The 18891-nt window shown below is 53.4% G+C and overlaps 1 protein-coding gene across 3 annotated transcripts in view; it reads right to left on the bottom strand.

Moving 5' to 3' along the window:
* Window positions 1-14706: 14706 nt before the first annotated feature.
* SCN5A (sodium voltage-gated channel alpha subunit 5) overlaps window positions 14707-18891 on the bottom strand; it is a 94882-nt gene continuing 90697 nt past the window's right edge. For all 3 annotated transcript variants that reach the window (XM_074312597.1, XM_074312598.1, XM_074312596.1), the window contains one exon: window positions 14707-18313. In XM_074312597.1, the coding sequence (XP_074168698.1) occupies window positions 17073-18313 (1241 nt within the window). In that variant the 3' untranslated portion in view covers window positions 14707-17072. The remainder of the gene's footprint in view (window positions 18314-18891) is intronic.

The following is an 18891-nucleotide window of genomic DNA, read 5'->3' as shown; positions in this document are numbered from 1 at the left end:
GCCCAGGACAGTATGACGTGTCTGCCCTCGCGCTACATGAGGTTGAAACTTGGATGGACTGGTGGTGCTCAGGGCGAAATGTGTCCCTCAGTCCCCCTCACTGTGGCCCTGGGACCGCAGACTGAGGCGCAGACTGAGGTCTTGTGTCTGAGCCGAGCCTGTGTGTACGTGAAACATGATTTGAGGTGAGTAGCATCTCCTCATTTCCCTGTCTGTAAAGTGAAGGTTGGGCTGGACAGCCTCCAGCGTCTTCCCTGTGTGGAGTCTTAACCGTGCAGGGCAGAGCACTCCTTCCAGAAAGGAGAACTGCAGGGGTGGTTTGCCGGAGGCAAGCTGGGGCAGCTGGAGGCCGCAGGGGATAAGTGGGCTGAGGGGCCTCTGAGGAGGTGTGAACGAGGGAGGCAGAGCAGGGGGTGTGGACAGCCCTGTCCCAGCCCTATCTCTCGTCCACGACACCCTCTCCACACCCCGACCCGATAAGCAGGTGTGAGCCATGGCCGCCTTGTGACAGGCCCTTCAGCAAGGAGGGGACGGCGGGGGTCCACTCCACTTCTGAATTCAGATGTCGCATCTTCCTCCCCACCCCCATTTCTCTGCCAGACTGGACAGGCCCAACCAAGCAGACACCCCCTCTGACACTCAGCCCCCTGCTTTGAGACTTTGTCTCTGCCAGAGAGGCCTCTGCTTCTTCTGGTGGTAGGGAATGGACCTCCCTCAGTCCTGTCTGGCAAACTGTCGAGGAGGACGGTCACCCCCTGCCAAACTTGCACCTGCCACGACTATCCTGTTTCCCCGAAAATAAGACCTAGCCCAGCCATCAGCTCTAATGCGTCTTTTGGAGCAAAAATTAATATAAGACCCAGTATATTATAGTATAGTATAGTATAGTATAGTATAGTATAGTATTGTATTGTATTGTATTGTATTGTATTGTATTATATCAGGTCTTATAGTAAAATAAGACCGGATCTTCTATTAATTTTTGCTCCAAAAGATGCATTAGAGCTAATGGTCTGTTAGGTCTTATTTTCTGGGAAACACGGTAATGCTGGGCCTGGCACCCCCAGTGCTCGTCCCTGGGCACACCTCAAGGCTAGTCCTCTTGTCTCCTCACCCCGTCTCCTCCAGTACCTGTGGCCATCGGCTTTCAGTCATCTGCCCTCAAGTCTGGCTTTGGGGCCACTGTTCCATCTGGGCCCATCTTTCTCACCGGAAGGCCAAGGCCAGAAACTCCTTATTTTGGGGTTTGTGAGCATAGGGTCAGGGGATCAGAGAATGCTGGGAGGAAGAGGAGCAGCTTGGAGCTCTAGGGAAGGTGGGGGAGGCAAATAGGACTATGTCAGTCTGCAGGAAACCTCCTGGGAGGGAGGGAAGGAGAGAGGGAGGGGTTTTGTCCAGGCCCCCAAGCCTGCAGGCACTGAACTTGGACGACCCTTCTACTTCCTCAAAGGATCTCGTCCATGTTCAGATCTCAAGATTATTTTGATTCTCAGGCTGCAGCCATTCTGCACCAGGCAACCCATCCATGTGTGTTTGGGAGTAAGCGTGTGCTCATCCTTGGCGTGTGTTCCCGTCTGTGGCTTCATTCTCAGCCTCTGCAGTCGATGAGGCAGCAGCGCACACTGGCTAAGAGCACAGACTGGAGCCAGGCAGACTGACCTGGACTCCACTCCCAGCTCTGCCATCTTACCAAGTGGGGGCGAGACAAGTTGCTTAACTGCTCTGTGCCTCAGTATCCCCATCTGTAACGTGAAGATGACAGCATGGGTGCTGGTACTACATACTCTGTAGGACTGTTGCTACTGTAAGTGTCCAATGAGTTAATACATGTAAAGTGTTTTGAGCAGTACCTGGCACAAAGTAAGCACCACATAAGTTTTGGCCATATTGTTTTTTAAATTTTATTTTAATGTAATTTCAAGCTTATAGAAAAGTTGCAAGCAATTCCCATATACCCTTTATGCAGATTCACCAGTTATTTTTTTTTAACTTTTTTTTTTTTATTACTTTCAGGTGCACAAAACAATGTAATAGTTAGACGTTTATCATCACCAGTTACTTCTATTTTATAATTCTTTATCTACATATGTGTGTATAATACACCCTATATTCTGTATCTATATGTAATACACATAGTCTTTACACATATAACACACATATTTCTTTCTGAATCACTTGAGAGGAAGTTGAAGGCATCATGCCTTTTTAACTCTTAAATACTTCAGTGTGTATTAGTAAGGACGAGGACATTCTTTTACAAAACCACAGTAGTTACCCACATCAGGAAACTTAGCATTGATACAATACTGCTGTCCACCGTCCATATTCAAATGTTATCAGTTGTCTCAGTCATGTCCCCTTTATGCGTATTTTTCCTCCTGTTCCAGGATTACTCACTGCATTTACTTGTCATGTCCCGTTGGCCTCCTCAGTCTTGCTTTGTGTTTTTTCAACTTGACATGTTTGAAGACTTCTGGCCACTTTCGTAGAATGGTATCGCTCAAATTCTGTTTGCTGTTTCCTCATTGTGTTTCAGGTGATGCATTTTGGGCAAGATGAGTACAAAAGAGTTGTACCTCAGAGTATTACCTCAGGAAGCACACAAGGGCCCTGTCCCCATTTGTTAGACATATTGTCATGGATCACGTGGTTTAGGTGGTGTGCCCCAAGCCCCCCCACTGTAGAATTGCTACTTTCTTTTTGTAATTAAAAAGTAACTAACTGTGGGGAAACGCTTTGAGACTGTCCCTCATCAAAGTTTTCATCCATCTATGATTTTCTACTCCATCATTCCTTCTAAACTTACTAATTGGCACTCAAACTGGCATCCATGTCTTTGGGTGTGTCTCTGTCAGTCTTTGAACCCTCTCTTACTTTTTGGCACTAGATGTTCCGGGCTCCTGTTGTATTTGCGCTGGCTATGAATCGGCCATGTCACCAAGGAGTCTTGTTACCTTCAGCTGGAGAGTGGTATTTAGAAACCAAGATCTGCTGCTGCGTGTGCTCACTGATACTGGGATATTACTGCTTCTAGTTGACCGTTTTTATTATCTGTTCACTCGGATGTGTGGAGGGGGGAGCACTGAAGAACCTGCAGCTCAGAGATGGAAGGGGGGAAAGGAGCGAGGGGCCCAGACAGAGACTCCCTCTCCTTCTCCAGCCCTCTGGGTCTTTCCTGCCTTTTCCACTTCATCATGACCTCATCTCCTCTTTCTTGATCAGAATTCCTCTGTGGATTCCAGTTGTGGGAACCTCTGAAACCATTTCCCCAGCTACGTGTGTGATATCAAAGGCAGACAACTATGTGACCTTTGTGTGTGAACAGCCAAAGGCAAAGATAATTTACGAGAAAGATTTTGCTTAGAACAATCTGGTGACAAGGTGATTGGGGAAGACACATTTGGAAGGTTTCCACCTGGAAACGTTCCTTTTTCCTGCATGAAAAGCACTCAGACCAAAGCCTGTACGGAGGCTGTGAAGGGGACGCTGTTTGCGGTGTGCTCTCCAAGTCAGCCTCCTCAAGGCTCTGGGGCTGGAACGGTTTAGAAAGAAAGTGACCGACCGGAGTCCAGTGAAGGCCACTTGAATGGCTTTCTTAGTAAAGCGAATGTAGGGAGAGTGGGTAGCCTTGGTCCCCCTCCTGCAGGCAGTTAGCTATTTTGAGACTACACCCAAGGCTTCCTCTCCCTGAGATCATTAGTACGCAAAGCTGGCCTCTGGGAGCAGTGCATTCATTTACAGAAGGAGCCCAGAGCCTCTGGAAGAGAAGAAAACACTCTCAGTGCAAGATGTGAAGGAAAGGAGACCTGTGGGGGAGGAGTGGGGTGGCCGCCATAAAGGCCTTGGGCCGGGGAGTGAAATGAAGTTATCTTGAGGGACATGGGCCTGGGGTGGTGACAGGTTCACAGCGGGCCTGCCTGTGTCTGCCTGGGGTGAGGCTGGCGCTAGCATGGAGTCAGAGTTCCGGAGACTCTGCCCTGCTGAGACTGTGCTTGTGTTCTCAGCTGGGGACTGTGGTTTGTTTATCCACAGCACTGTCACCTAGAGGTGAGGCAAAGTGGGGACTCCCTGGGGTTCCCCTTGATTTTGAGAATGGCACTGTTTTGTGGTAGCCTGCACTGGAATCTGTGAAGTGTCCAGGTGTCCTCAGCAGTGACATGGCAGTGCTGTTCAGCCCCCAACCCCTATTTTGGTTTTTAAACAATTCAAGGTGAAGTTCCCATAAGGGAGGGACTGGATTTGTCATATAAATTCTTGATTGGTTAATAGAAAAAAATTAAAAGTGGAGTGAGGCCACTTTGGTGTACTCTGTGCTCAGGGGACATTTCAGGGAACAGCTGCCCTCACAGCTTCCAGAGAGGCCAGTATTTTCCCCATCACCAGCGAGGTACTGGGAATTGCCATCTTGTGGAGCTTGTGCTGTCCATGGTAGAAATAGGAGGCAGGATTAGGGGAGATGGGACCTAGAATTAGTTCTTGAATAGAAGAATTATTCCATTGGATTATCCATCTTGCTTGCCAAGTACTCTTTAGGGCAGATGTACGAGGCCTGAGGGCCAGCTCAGGAGCTGACCTCTGGGGGCCCCTCCCCACTGCCCTGGCCAGAGACCAGAGGAGGCTCTTCACCTGCCCTTGGGTGCCCTGTCTACCAATGTAGTGTCCTAAATAGCTCCCAGTTTTCTCACTCTCCACTGTCCCCATCCTGGTCCAAGCCACCATTGTCTCGCCCTACCTGACCTGACCTGTTTTCCTTCATTCATTCTTGTTTCCCAGAAACCTTTCCCTCAGAGCAGGAGGTGGGATCTTTCTAAAGTACAAACCCAGTTAGCAGCTGTGCTCCTCCCCCCACATAATAAAAGTGTCTACAGCAGTAAACCTCTCCAACAGCCACCCCCCAGTGTCTCGGTCATGTCCAGACTCCTTTCCCGGGGATTGCCAGGCTGGACTCCCCCTCAGTCTCTGGGTCCAGCCACATGGGCCATCTTTCCCTTGTGGAATGGGCCATGTTCCACCTCAGGACTGTCACATCTGCTCTTCTCTCTGCCTGGAAATGCCCAACTCAGGTCAACAAAAATGCTACGTCTTCAACAGAGGTCTTCCCTGATTACATCGCCTGGACATTCTCACTCATTACACTTTGTACCCGTCACCCCTCACCCCTCCAATTTTGTAACTATTAGCAACCATTGTTTGTGGATTTTGAGGTTAATATCTGTCTCCACAACTCAACTTATATGAGGGCAGCAGCCTTGTCTGTTTGGCACATTATTATAACTCCAGTTATAATATGCTCAATAGGTGTTGGCTAAAGAAAGAATGGACAGATACCTCAGTTTCCCCAGCTGGTGCCATGTGTAGGCTGACATTACTTAGTGGGAGTGAGTGAGGAAGACCTCTGTGGCTCTGGGCCTACTGAAACTCACTCTTGGGGTGGACCGCTGGTGTCAGCCCTGTTGGCTGGGCTTTGGCCCCACTGGCTGGGCTTTGGCCCCACTGCTCGGCTTTCATTTATCCTGCAAATGTCAGTCTCCACAGGAGACAGGGTGGCTGTGTCACGTGGGAGGTTGGGCTGGCGGAGGGCAGACGCATGACTTCGTAGTGGGTCTATCGTTTAGCTGGGGTGCAGGAGTAGAGAAACTGACTTGGGGGGCTCTGTGGCTGGGGCCTGGCAGCAGATGGGTGGTGAAGGTGGTGCTGAGGTGGCTCGCCCTGAGGAGAGGAGGGCATGGGCGGCCAGGGTGCCGGAGTCTTGGCGGGGGACTGGTGGCTGGGCAGGCCGGGCGGGGCCGCCCACAATCGAGGAGGTGACAATGAGCATGAAGAGCATGCTTAGTGGGACTGAAGGACTGGGAGGGTGGGAAGGTCAGAGCTCCATCTCCCCCTGACCTCGCCTTGTCCCTTGCTCTGAGCTTCCTCACTCCTCCTGCACTCCGGGCCCTCAGTGCCTCCTATGCTCCCTGCTCTGGGCTTCTAGAATCCCCAGGCCTGCAGCCCCTAGAATCTCCTCCCCCAGTGGCTCCCCCAGCCACTGCCCCTGGCCCATCCTGCCCGTGGCCTGGGCCCTGCTGGCCTGCCCTTCTCTCATCACCTCCTCCTCACTCCCTGTGACACCCTGGCACTGGCCCCAGATCTGTGTGGACTGATTTCCCAACACTCCCGTTCTCCTCCCCACCCGGCTCCCCTGGGAGGGGCTCCTTTGGGGATCCAGCTTCCTCCAGAGGTCAGCTAGGGTGAGGGTGGGGCTGATGGAGCGTCTGGCCCACCCCGAGCTGCGCTGCAGAGCTGAGCTAGGAATGAGGTGTGGGGGGAACGGGGAGAGCATGCCAGCCAATGTGGGGCAGAGGCTGTTGTCCCTGCAAGGCCACACCACTTTTCTCAGCCTCCCCGGGGTCTAGTTGTCTTGCCTGGTGTCATCTGCCTTTCCCAACTCTAACTCAGTCTTCTCCGTCTCCACTGGTCCTCTTAGTTTCTCATGGTCCCTTACTGGTGACTGAGGAGCTGGGCCTTAGGCCATTCTGTGGGTCAGGAGTTGGGGGAGCTTTCCACTGCTGTGTGTGTGACTAGTGTCCCCAGGGGTGGGTGGCTGTCGGGGGTGCCCCTGGGTGGAGGAGGCTACCTGTAAAGGGTGTGTTAGTAAACAGAGCAACGCAGGAAATCAATGGGTGTTCCTAGAAGGTACTTAGAGATTGTCCCCAACAATTTACAGATGAAAACACAGGGCTTTGAAGAGGGAAATGGGATTGACATGAACAAGTCAGGGTTAGTAATAATAATCGTCATTATCCTACTGGACATTTACTAAGTGCTTACCATGTACCAGGGATATTGCAAATTTTCTACCTGTCTCACTTTACATAATCCTCACATTACCCTAGTAGGTAAGTATTGTTATGCCCATTTTACAGATGAGGAAATGGAGACTAGCACAGTGAGGTCAGTATCTTCAGATCATACGACAGCCCATGGTAGAGCAATAGAATGTCCTCACACTGCACAGGGATGACAAATGTATAACAGTGTAACTTTAACTTGCTTCTTCAAGTGATGATGTCAGTATATAAAGCATTTGTTTAGAGCTCCTTAAAAACACTGGTGGACATTTCACCAAAGAAGACATAAGAATGGTCAGTAAGCACATGAAAAGATTCTCAACATCCTTGGTCATCAGGGAAATGCAAATTTAAATTATGGGTTACACCCACTCATATGGCTAAAATTAAAGAAAAAAAAGCCAACAACACCACATGTTGGCATGGATATGGAGCATCTGGAACACTCATCGCTGGTGGGAATGAAAAGCGAACAACAATTTTGGAAAACGTTTGCCACCTTCTTATAAAGTTAAACATACGCTAATCATATGACCCTGAAATTCAATTCCTAGGTGTTTACCCAAGAGATAAAAACATATGTCTACACAAACACCTGAACACAAATGTTCACAGCAGCTTTCTTCATGATAGCAAAAAATGTGAACAACCCAGGGCCGGCCAGGTGGCTCAGATGGTTGGAGCTCCATGCTCCTAACTCCGAAGGCTGCCGGTTCGATTCCCACACGGGCCAGTGGGCTCTCAACCACAAGGTTGCCAGTTCAATTCCTCGAGTCCCGCAAGGAATGGTGGGCAGCGCCCCCTGCAACTAAGATTGAACACGGCACCTTGAGCTGAGCTGCCGCTGAGCTTCCGGATGGCTTAGTTGGTTGGAGCGTGTCCTCTAACCACAAGGTTGCCGGTTCTACTCCCGCAAGGGATGGTGGGCTGCACCGCCTGCAACTAGTAACGGCTACTGGACCAGGAGCTGAGCTGCGCCCTCCACAGCTAAGATTGAAAGGACAACAACTTGACTTGGAAAAAAGGCCTGGAAGTACACACTGTTCCCCAATAAAGTCCTGTTCCCCTCCCCCAATAAAATCTTTAAAAAAAAATGTGAACAACCCAAATGTCCATCAACTACTGAATGGAAAATGAACTGGGGTACATCCACATAATGGAATACACTCAGCAATGAAAAGGAATGAACCAACACACACAACAATGCGGATGAGTCTCAATTCATTATGCTGAGTAGCAGCAGCCACACACAAAAGCATGCATGCACATTATTTCATGAATTCTCCAGAAAAAGCAAATCCTTAGGAGCAGTAAACGCCTCAGTGGTTGCCAGGGGCTGGGGCCAGGGACGGGGTTCCCTATGAAAGAACGTGAGGGAACTTCTTGGCATGATCGAAATGTTTGATACCTTGATTTTGGTGGTGGTTATACTGCTCCTACGTTTGTCAAAACTCATCAAACTGTGCATTTTAAAAGGGTGAATTTTATTGTATGTAAATTATACCTCACTGAACCTGCTTTAAGTATAGAAACAGTGGGTAGGAGAGGGTGGAAAATAGGATGCTCATTGCAAAGTCGACATTTGAGAAAAGACTTGAAAGAGGAAGGAGGGGAGCTCTGCTGCTGTCTGGGGAGAGAGTGTGGCAGGTGTAAGGAGCTGAAGTCCTAAGGCAGGGCGTGCTCTGTGTGGCCAGGGACCCGTAAGGAGCCGGTGTGGCTGAGTGGAGTGAAGGGCAGAGCTGTAGGGGGGCTCAGGCAGGCACTGGGGCCTGGGGCAGATCATGGGGGCCGCAGAGGGCTCAGGCTGTACTCCAAGGGCAATGGGACCGTGGAGGGTTTTGAGAAGAGCGGTGACATGATCCGCCTTGCCTTTCAGCAGACCCACTGGCTGCTGTGTTGAGAACAGTCTGGGGCAGGACCAGGTAGGAGGCCTTTGCAAGAATTCAGGCAAGAGACGATGGTGGCTCAGACCAGCATGGAGGCAGCAGAGGTGCTGAGAAGTCTCTGGACTTGGGATACATTTCAGAAGCATAGCCAACAGGATTTCTTGCCAGATTGGATGGGGGGGGGGTGCAGGGGGAGAGAAGAGAAAGCAGGGATGACGCTAAGGTTTTTGGCCTGAGCAGCTGGAAATTCAGCCGGTCACCCCTGAGGGGACTGTTGACTAGTTTTAACTGTCCCTTGGGGCCTGTGGCCAAAGTCCAGACGGAGACAGAAGGGAGGGGCTCAGCCTTCCTGCTGGCTCTGGGGCTCAGGGGATGGGCTGCACATACTGGTTATTCCATTACACGCTATTTATTGGCCTTATTGGCTTTTGTCATTTCCTCATTGTCTCCTGTCTGGAGAGACTATAAATGTGATGGATTTACACAGGATACAGGAGGCCCAATTATCTCTGTTAAGCCAGCCTCTCTTCTTGGTCAAGCCTCCCTACCCTCCACCATCCTTGCAGCTCCTCCCACAGCCTCGAACATAGAAGCAGCCTGGTTCCCGGCCTTCCAGGAAGTGAGGGTGCCGCCTGAATGAGCGTGAGTGACAGGCAACAGGAAGGATTCAGATGGTCCCCAAGGACAAATACTAGAGGCAAGCTGAGGCTCCTGGCTGGTCACACCTGAAATCCCAGCACTCGTTTCCCAAGGCTCTCGCCACAGAGACCGGCACGTAGTGGGGCTGGACAGGACGTACCGCCTGCCGGTCAGCCCACATCCGGGGAGGGGGGCTGTGCTTCAACTTGCACGCCTTTCTGGAATCTGAGCTGGCCCATCTCTCCACAGCGGCTGGGGTGACAGGGCTTTTCTCTCCAGCAGCAGGTGCCTGGCAGCTGCCTGGGGATGCCAGCCCTGGGAGCTGGCATGGGAGGAAGTGCTTGTCAGGGTGGTCATTACATGTTCTGGGCTCAGGCTGGCCTGGCTCCCACCTCTGCCATTCAGGCCGACTTGGGACACCCACAGGGGAGTGGTATCCTCAGCAGGGCTCCCAGGGTCCCTCTGACAGGGACCCCTTCCCCCCAGACATTGACAGCTACCAGTCTTTGAGTGTCATTTCTGAAGTCCTGTCTGGCCTGTCTGCCTGCCTCTGTCCCTGGGAATGTCCTGAGGGCCCCTGGTCCAAGTGGGACTGGGACAGGAAGCCTGAAGTTCATTCCTGGGATTTCAGGCATCTCCCCATGATCATGCCCTTCCCCCTCAACACGGACCCGATTACTGTGAGAGGGGGCATATGTGTGAATCCGCACATGTCTCCATGTAGGTGAGGGTCTCAAATGGCCCTGTGTCTGACCACCTTCCAGAAGAAAGAAGAGTGGAAGGTAGGACTATTGGTGAGAAAAAGGGGAAGGGACCTTAGAGGACAGGAATGATTCAGACGGAGGAGAGGATTCAGGTGAATGCAGTGGACAGTGAACTTAACTGGCTTATCTCTTCTGCAAACACTCCCAGCTCCTAATCTGTGCCAGGCACTGGGGTGGGGGCTGGGGAGCATGGTGTCAGTGGACTGGCTGGCCTGGCCTTGCCCAGCTCTCAGCTTCAAGGGCCACGTGCAATGCAGTGGGCTCAGAGCCCTGGAGGGGTGCGGGTGCTGTGCCAGCACAGATGGCTTCAAGCAGCAGCTGGGGGCATGAGACACCAGTCCTGGGCTCCCTGATCCCATCAGCGGTGGCCTGTGGCAGCTACGCATGCCATGTCCGCCTGTAGGAGCGCCTGTCCTCCTGCCCTCCCAGGCTCCACTCTGAGTCTCGAGTCTGGTGGCTGTCAGGGCTGGTGGGCGGAGGAGCTGCCAATGCCGCGGCCCCAGGGTGACAGCTGACGTCTGTCCAGGAGCATCTCTCTCCCTGCCAAGGACTGAGCTCCCTGGGCTGCATGCCTTCCCGCTGACACAGGAGCCGGCATCCGTCCCTCACAGAGCTGCCCGCCGCCTGGACCCCAGCCTCACCCCAGAGCGGCCAGTGACAGCTGCTGCATTGCGGTGAACACAGGCGAGAGCCCATCTCAAGCAGCCATGGAAGACCCCACGCAAGGGGCCCAAGAATCCCGGCAAGAATCCCAGCCAAGGCCAGACTCCAACCCTTGGTTCCGAGAACCAACCCTCGATGAGGAAGCTGCCACGCTGACCCTGACCCAGACTGTGGGTGTCGTGCCCCGGGGTTTGTGAGAGAGAAGGCCTGACCCCTTCATGACCCGTTCATGGTGGGCGCAGCCTCTTTCTTGCCCACATCAGGCACAGAGTTTTTTTCTTTTTTTCAATTTCTGTTTTATTTTTATTATTATCTCCCCGTCTTTTTTCTGTCTCCCCATCTTTTTTCTCCCTTCCCCCCACCTCCAGCTCAAGCCATTGTTTCTCAGTCTAGATGTATAGGAGTCGGTCACCAGTCATCGGTCAGCCGCCGCTGGCTGCCAGCTGCTCACAATGGCTGCCGGCCACTCACGCAGGCCACCGGCCGCTCATGGTAGCAGACGGCAGCACTCCGCAGCCTGCGGCAGCTCACATCAACCTCTGGGCTGCTCAAGGCAGCCCAGCTCCAGGGAGAGCTGTTGTTCACAATCTCAGCTGAAGAGGGCGCAGCTCATTGGCCCATGTGGGAATCGAACTGGTGGCCTTTGGCTTTAGGAGCACGGAGCTCCAACCACCTGAGCCACTGGGCTGGCTCCACACAGAGTTATTGAGTTATTGACTTATTGACTTATTGCCCTATGCCAGCTACTGAGCTATGTCCCAGCTGCAATGAGCAAAGACACGGACTCTGTCTTCATGTTGCTTTCACTCTTTTCACTGGGATTTCTAGTAAGAAATATATTTCCTATCACTAGCCAGGTAGGTATACACAGGCATTCACCCAAGGTTCATATGTGTCTGAAACAATAGCTTCACAAAACAGCACTCATCCTTACCCCATAGGACACACAGCTATTTTAAATTCTGATATTTTTTAAAAAGCTGGTCGTAGCCCTCTACACTGGGATGTGGTCTGCCCTTTGAAGAGCTCCGGTCTGGTCAGGGAAAGATGATGAAACAAGTGTCACAGGAGGTTCGAATGGACTGTCCCCTCCCCAGTTTTGACCAAGAGACCAATACCAAGGGTTTCAGGATACCAAACCATCAGGCCCTCATGCAGATCGTTTATATAGGAAACGTGCCAGACATTGGGACCTGCAGTCACATACAAAAAGGGGTCCGAGGGAGCAGAGGGCCGAGGGAAACTGTGAGTTTTTGTTTGTTTGCTTGTTTGTTTGTTTGTTTTGAAGAGAACTGTCCTGTCTGTGGCCTTTCCTTGGGAAAGGAAAGAGCCTATGGGCAGAGTGGTGTCACTTTCTCACCCAGGCCTGGTAAAGTGGCTTCCAAGACCTTCTTGGACAGTTTTGACACGTAGGAGATGTGGAGGACTAGGTCTTGCTGGGCTTGAGAAAACTCAAGTAGACAGGCGACAGGGGCCTGACTCTGGCTCTGGGACCTTGTGGGGACCGAGCCAGGAGTGCAGTTTCCAGGCTTTCGGCCTCATGTGGAAAGGTGCTGGTTCAGGTAGTAAATGGCCATCAACTGTGATTGGATGGCCATCAGCTGTGGCTAGTTGGCCGTCAGCTGTAACCAGTGAGCCATTGGCCACTAATATAACTGCCGAGGCTCTGCTAGCAGCAAATTGGGGCCTAGCAAGAAGATGGTGGATGACCTAGCAAGCACAGATTGCAGTTAGCAGGGCGGATTGCAGCTAGCAAATGGGGTTGGTTGGTGGATAGAGAAGCGGACGGCAGGTTGCAGATCATGTGGCTCCTGCTTCCTGTGTCTCCAACCCAGCAGCCAGGGAGACTATAGTGGTATGACTCCCCTATTTATGGCTCCGTGGATGTTCCTTTTTGGCCTCACCGTATCCTGCGTTCTTATGTGGGGAGCGGGACCAGAGACCCCGCATGACACCCTGCATAACAGACCTGGAGGGAGGGTCTCGGGCCAGCTGTTCTGGTGGTGGCGATGGAGCGTGTTGCTGCTGGGGCTTTCTGTGGAGCAGAGGTGGCAGGCTGAGAGAGGGCCGCATGACAGGGTCACTTGGAGGATCGAGGGCCTTGGCAGGAAGAGGCTAGAGGGGGACACACAACTGCCCATGGGCAAAGGAAGGGACCGGGGGGACCTGGAACAGTGCATGTCTGGGCTGGGGAGCAGGAGCTGCCCAGCCACCTTAGGTTTGACTGTTCGTGGGACTGGACACCCTCAGGATGAGGCTGAGACTGTATTTACAAGATAAAGAGACTGTAGACGGCTGTTCTTTTACCCAAGACTGCAGCGAAAAGCCACAGAGTCAGCCCGGTTTTCATCCAAACCCAGGGAAGATTATCTGCATCTAATAAACCTGAGAGAGATGGGAAGAGACAAAAATAAAGGTTGGGTTTGATGCCATTAGGGGCGGTCATATTTGTTTACACATGGGCTTTGCAGGTGTTTGCAATGAGGAATGTTAAGTGCTGTGACAAGGGAAGTACCAAGAGGAGGGGCAGGTGATGGGGAGGGGGTTGGGCAGGGGCAGGGAGAGCCAGCAGAGGAGGTGACGGTAAGATGAGGCCTGAAGGCTGAGGGGAAAGGAGAAGAGTGTCTCGGGAGGCGGTAACAGAGTTGGCAAGGCTGAGAGGAGGAAGAGCCCTGGCCTTTGAGGGGTTGGAGAGCGATGCCGTTATAGAGGTTGGCAGGGCTGGAGGCCCTGGGAGGGGTTTGCCTTGATCCTGAGGGAACAGGAAGCCATTGAAGGGTTTTATCCAGGAGGCAAAGATCTTGGATTGAAGTACCCAGGTAGCCGAGTAGTTTGGAATGGAATGAGGATAGAGGAAGGGAAGCCATGAGGCAAGGTGCTGGCCTCAACCAGGAAAGCAGCAGCAAGATGGAACCAAGTGGTAGGGTTTTAAAGACACTGAGAAGGTAGCATCGACAGGGTGTGGACTGGGCGAGTGGGTGAGGGAAAGCGTGCTGTTAAAGATGGCATCAGTGGGGGTGCCTTCACCAACCCGCTTGGGGGTGAGACAGAGGAGCTCAGTGTCAGACGTGCTGGGCTTGTAAGTTTCAGGATGTCCCAAGTAGGCGGCCGGATGTGCTGGCCTGGGGCTCAGCCTGCGGCTTAAGCTCCAGATAGATTCAAGTCTCTTCTTTACAGCATGGCAGGGGGTGAGAGGGTGTTTCCCACTCTCCCTCTAGAAGACAGTCAGGGCTTAGAGGGCTTCATCATTCATTCAGTCCAACACTAAGGATGTGCCCCCAAAGGAGGCAATCTAAGAGACTGGAGGAAGCCCTGGAGAGGGTGGCGCCACAGAAGCCTAAGGAGGAGACGGTTCGCAGAAGGGGCTACTGTCTGCTGAGTTAAATGCTGCAGGCGGGACCGGAGCTGCAAGGTGAGGACTGAGAAGGCTGTGCTGGACCCAGCCACGAGGAGGTGCCTGCTGGCTGGCAGAGCGCTTTTGGTGGGGCGGTGGGGCAGCAGTGAGGTGCAGTGACTGAGGCATGAGGGCCAGGAAGCCAGTGTCAGACGTCACAGGTCCAGGCCTGGCTTGACACACAGGTGCCACCATCTGCCTGTTCTCCACGGCAGCTTCTCCTGCCTGCACCCACCTTTCCAAGTCCTTCCCATGTATGAACCCCACATCTCTCCCTCTTTGCAGTGCCCCACACTGGGAGCCCTGGAAGGCAGGCCCTGGGTGTCCTCTCGTGGGGGCAGACTGCTCTGCCCACACCCCACTTCCCCTGGGCCAGCCCATGACCTGGCCATTTTCCTGGGAAGACAACTGGAAGCCCTGCATGGTTCATAGGATCTCACCTCGCTTTCCCCACACCAGCACTGCTATCCAGGTGTGCTCGGGGCGAGGCCGCAGCCCTTGTCAAATCTCAGCACAAGAACAGAGCCCAGTCCAGGTCATGGAAGCCATTTATTGGTTTGTTTTAAAAATATGTATCTTATTTATACACGAAGTTTGGTGAGAAGTGCTCAATTAGTTCAGACAACAGCTGGCACTTGACGCTTGTCCCTCCCTCCTTTTTCCTACCCTCTTCTCCCCTCCTGCTGGTCATTGTGCAGTTCTAGGAAAAAAAAAGAGAGAGAGAAAGAGAGAGAGAGAGAGAGAGAGAGAGAGAGAGAGAGCCACACTAAAAGCTAAGGAGTTGAGTCCAGCCTGTCCCTGCCCTCAACCACACCATGCGCAGCCGCTGGCGGCTGTCACCAGCCAGCCTTGGACACCTGTCTCAAGACTCCCAGGTTGTCCACACACAAACAAAACCACAGTCTCCTTCCGGCCAGCTGGGCTGGCAGCCTGGCTGCCTCCCAAACCTCATTCTTGCCTGTGCCGGGAGGGCACGCACCTCTCCGTCTTGAAAGCAAAGCACAGAGATCTACAAAAATAAGATTTCCACTCGGAGAAGTGTCACTGGGATAGTTAAAACCACATCCCACACTGGACTCAAAGGGAACATAGGAGAAGAGAAATCACTAGGGGTGGGGTGGGGGCTGGGGTTGCCACCAAGGGAACTTGGGTTGACAAGAAGAAATGTAATACTTTACTCATTGGCAATGCCATCAGCACTGCCGTGAGCTCAGAACGTCCAGCCCTCTGACAGCTTGGCGAGGTAGGTTAGGAGCAGCCAGTTTCCGGCTTCCCGGGCGGCCCCGAGAGGTGGCCAGTGAGGTTGCACGCCTGGGGGAGGGCGGCCGTGCTGGAGAGCTGGAATTGGGCAGCCGAACTCGAGACTGCTCAGCCTCCACCAGCCAACACTGTCACTCTCAGGGTGACGGTCCTCTACATTAAAAGATTTGCATATGCTAAATAGGATTGTCAGTAGCTGAAGAGGCCCTGGGGGATAATTGGACTAGAAAAAAGTATTTTTTTTCCCTGAAAAGGCTTTCTCATAAGACCTGTGGGACAGCGGGGACACTGCCCAAGAAGGTCCTGTGTGCGGGCGCCACCAGGACCCCAGGCTGAGCTGGAAGGGTTGGTCCAAGGCCATGTTCTCTTCCCAAGGAGGCCCATGGTTCATTCCCCTCCCAGGGCGTGGGAACTGGGCCTGACCATCCCCAGGCCTCTCTCCTGCACAGAACCCAAGCTTCCCTCCCCACTCCCATGCTGCTTCGTCTGGAGAGAAGCTGGGGACCACACAGGAATCCCCCTGCCTCCATGGTTAGAGGCAGAAAGGTCCAGAGAGTGACCCCGGTGATGACAACTGGTTCCCTTCTTCAAATGGACTGAGGGCTATTGAGCTTCTTAGTCCCAAACCCACAGGGTTCAGCCTACTCTTTCTGGCCTGTGGGGCAGGGCACGAGTGGGGCTGGCTCCCTCAGGCCCTTCACTTTTATGTTAATACTCTTACAGAAGGCCAAGCTCTCCTGGGAAGAAAAGCCAACTTCAGTGCCTAGAACCAGCCCTGGGACCAAGGCCACAGCCTTCTGGAAGCCTTTTATTTTTGTAGAACTGACCCCAGTATGGCCTGCATAAAAACACAGGTGGAAAAAGGGACCTTGGGGACGATGGAAAGCCAGAGTGAGCCCCTGCTGATAAGAACCCTACCTCTGGGGGCTGGAAGGACAGGTCTGTGTCCCTTAGGCTGGGGCAGGGGTAGCTATGTGACATTCGTCTGAAAGGAGCCCGTGTCTGGCCACTGTGTGTGTTGAGTGTGTGCACACGTGTGTGTAAGGGAAGGGGTTCAGCCCTCCTGGTACCTTAGCCCAAGCAGCAGGGAAACCCTTTTCTGCCCCTGGGCAGCGAAGGCCTATGGGAACCACACTGGATTCCACTTTTGCTTTGAGAACAGAGTTCCAGCAGCTCCACAGACACTCCTGTTCAGAGTTCAGAAGAGGCAGTGTGAATCGCTGCTCATGTCCGTGGAAAAAAAGTTAGTTCTTTGCTCAAGTAAAAAAATATCAAATATAATAAATTTATGAAAGCCCATTCACATTAACATACAGTCTCAGTTTTATATTTCGCCTCAGCAACTGGGATGGAGCTGCTTTTCTGAGCCCTGGGTGTTGTCTGACCAGACCCAGCCACTGGTATGTGTGGGGCCTTCAGGGATGGGCTGCCCAAGCCGTTGGCTTGGCCAGGTGCTTCCGGCCGACCACACGGGTGCCACGGAGCTCTGCCTCGTCGATCCACAGGACTGAGGCTCATCTCACGCCCAAAGCCCAACGCAAGGAAGGCCCAGCAGATGCTGCTTGGTGGCAGCACTTGGGTTTGCCACGAGGCAACAGGCTGCCTTGCAGTGTGTCCTGGCCAGCTGGGGCGAGGGTCACACGATGGACTCTCGGTCCCTGTCTGGGGACGGGGGGAAGTCCGCAAGATCTTCGCTGCGGCTGTAGTCAGACGCCCGTACCTGGAGGTTGTCGCTGGTGGCTCTGGTGACGCTGTCATAGGAAGGTGGGAAGTATGTGGAGGAGACGGACGAGTTGGAGGGCGGGCCGAGGCGCTGGGAGAAGTTCTCATTCATCATGTAGGCGATGAGGCCCTCTTGCTCAGGGGCGTCCTCTTCGGAGAGGCCACTGCCACTGGCCTGCTGGCGGAACAGGAAGGAGGCATGCTTCATGGAGCGCTGCAGCAGGTGCCTGCGGAAGGCACGCTGGATGACAGTGGCCGACACCTCCTCGTGCTTGCGCCGGAGCGTGGTGGTGATGGGCTCGTAGGAGATCTTGGACGGGTTGGCCGCCATAAACTTCTCCTCCATCTGGATCTTCAGGGCGTCCATCTCCCCAGACTCACCCAGGACCCTCTTGGTGAAGGCAAAGAGGATGTCCATGCAGTGGATCCGGTCCCCACTCACCATGGGCAGGTCCATGTTGATGAGGCTCATCTGGTTGGGTTTGGCAAGTCTGAGCGGCTCGGACAGCGCGTCAGCGAAGTCAGACAGGACCGAGTACTCAATGAACTGGGTGGCCTCCGGGTCGAACTTCTCCCAGATCTCATAGAACATGTCAAAGTCGTCCTCGCTCAGGGGCTCGGTGCTCTCCTCCGTGGCCACGCTGAAGTTCTCCAGGATGATGGCGATGTACATGTTGACCACAATGAGGAAGGAGATGATGATGTAGGTGGTGAAGAAGAGGATGCCCACGGCCGGGCTCCCACAGTTCCCCCGGGAGCCATTGCTGTTGGGCAGGTTGGGGTCGCAGTAAGGGGGCCCCGTGTTGAGGATGGGGCTGAGGAGACCGTCCCAGCCGGCCGATGTGGTGATCTGGAAGAGGCACAGCATGCTGTTGGCGAAGGTCTGGAAGTTGAACATGTCGTCGATGCCAGCCTCCCATTTGACGTAAGCGAAGTTGGCCATGCCGAAGATGGAGTAGATGAACATGACGAGGAAGAGCAGCAGGCCGATGTTGAAGAGGGCAGGCAGGGACATCATGAGGGCAAAGAGCAGGGTGCGGATGCCCTTGGCCCCTCGGATCAGCCTGAGGATGCGGCCGATCCGGGCCAGCCGAATGACTCGGAAGAGCGTGGGGGAGAAGAAATACTTCTGGATGATGTCCGAGAGCACAGTGCCTGTGGGAAACAACAGAGACTGTGGCCACTGTGACACCTATGTCCTCCCTCCAGCCCAGCTTCACTGGGTGAGGTCTCGGTACAGCCAGGAGCCAGGGACAGGGGGCCCTTCCAGGAGGACTGGGTTAACAGCAAGGACCCTGCTCGCCCTGCCACCCGCCTCTCTGCATCTCCATTTCTGCATATGACCCAGAAAATGAGGGCCCACAGTTCCCACATCCTTTGCAAAAAGTACCTTCTCAGCCCTTTTGTTCCTTAGTCTTCTGGGAATACCTGCACAACAGAGCTGTATTAGGCCCCTCTTCTAGGTCATGGGTTCCGAGGCCTGAGGGGACTTGCTCAGCATCTTGGTGGCCTAGCTTGAAACAGAACTCAGGCCTTTGAGCTCCTTGCTACTCAAAGTGTGGTCTGAGGACCAGCAGCCTTGGGATCTCCTGAGCACTTACCAGAAATGCAGAACCTCAGCTCCATCCTCAGACCCACTGCTTGTTAACAAGCCCAGGTGATTCACGGGTACACTGAAGTGCAAGAAGCACTGGCCCAGAAGTCAGCACTCTGTGCTAGAGCACGCCACGCCA

This window comes from Rhinolophus sinicus, linkage group LG10, assembly GCF_036562045.2.
Source record: "Rhinolophus sinicus isolate RSC01 linkage group LG10, ASM3656204v1, whole genome shotgun sequence".
NCBI classification, from domain to species: Eukaryota; Metazoa; Chordata; class Mammalia; order Chiroptera; family Rhinolophidae; genus Rhinolophus; species Rhinolophus sinicus.
Note: the sequence above shows the minus strand (reverse complement) of the source record. Positions and strands in the feature narration are given on the sequence as shown.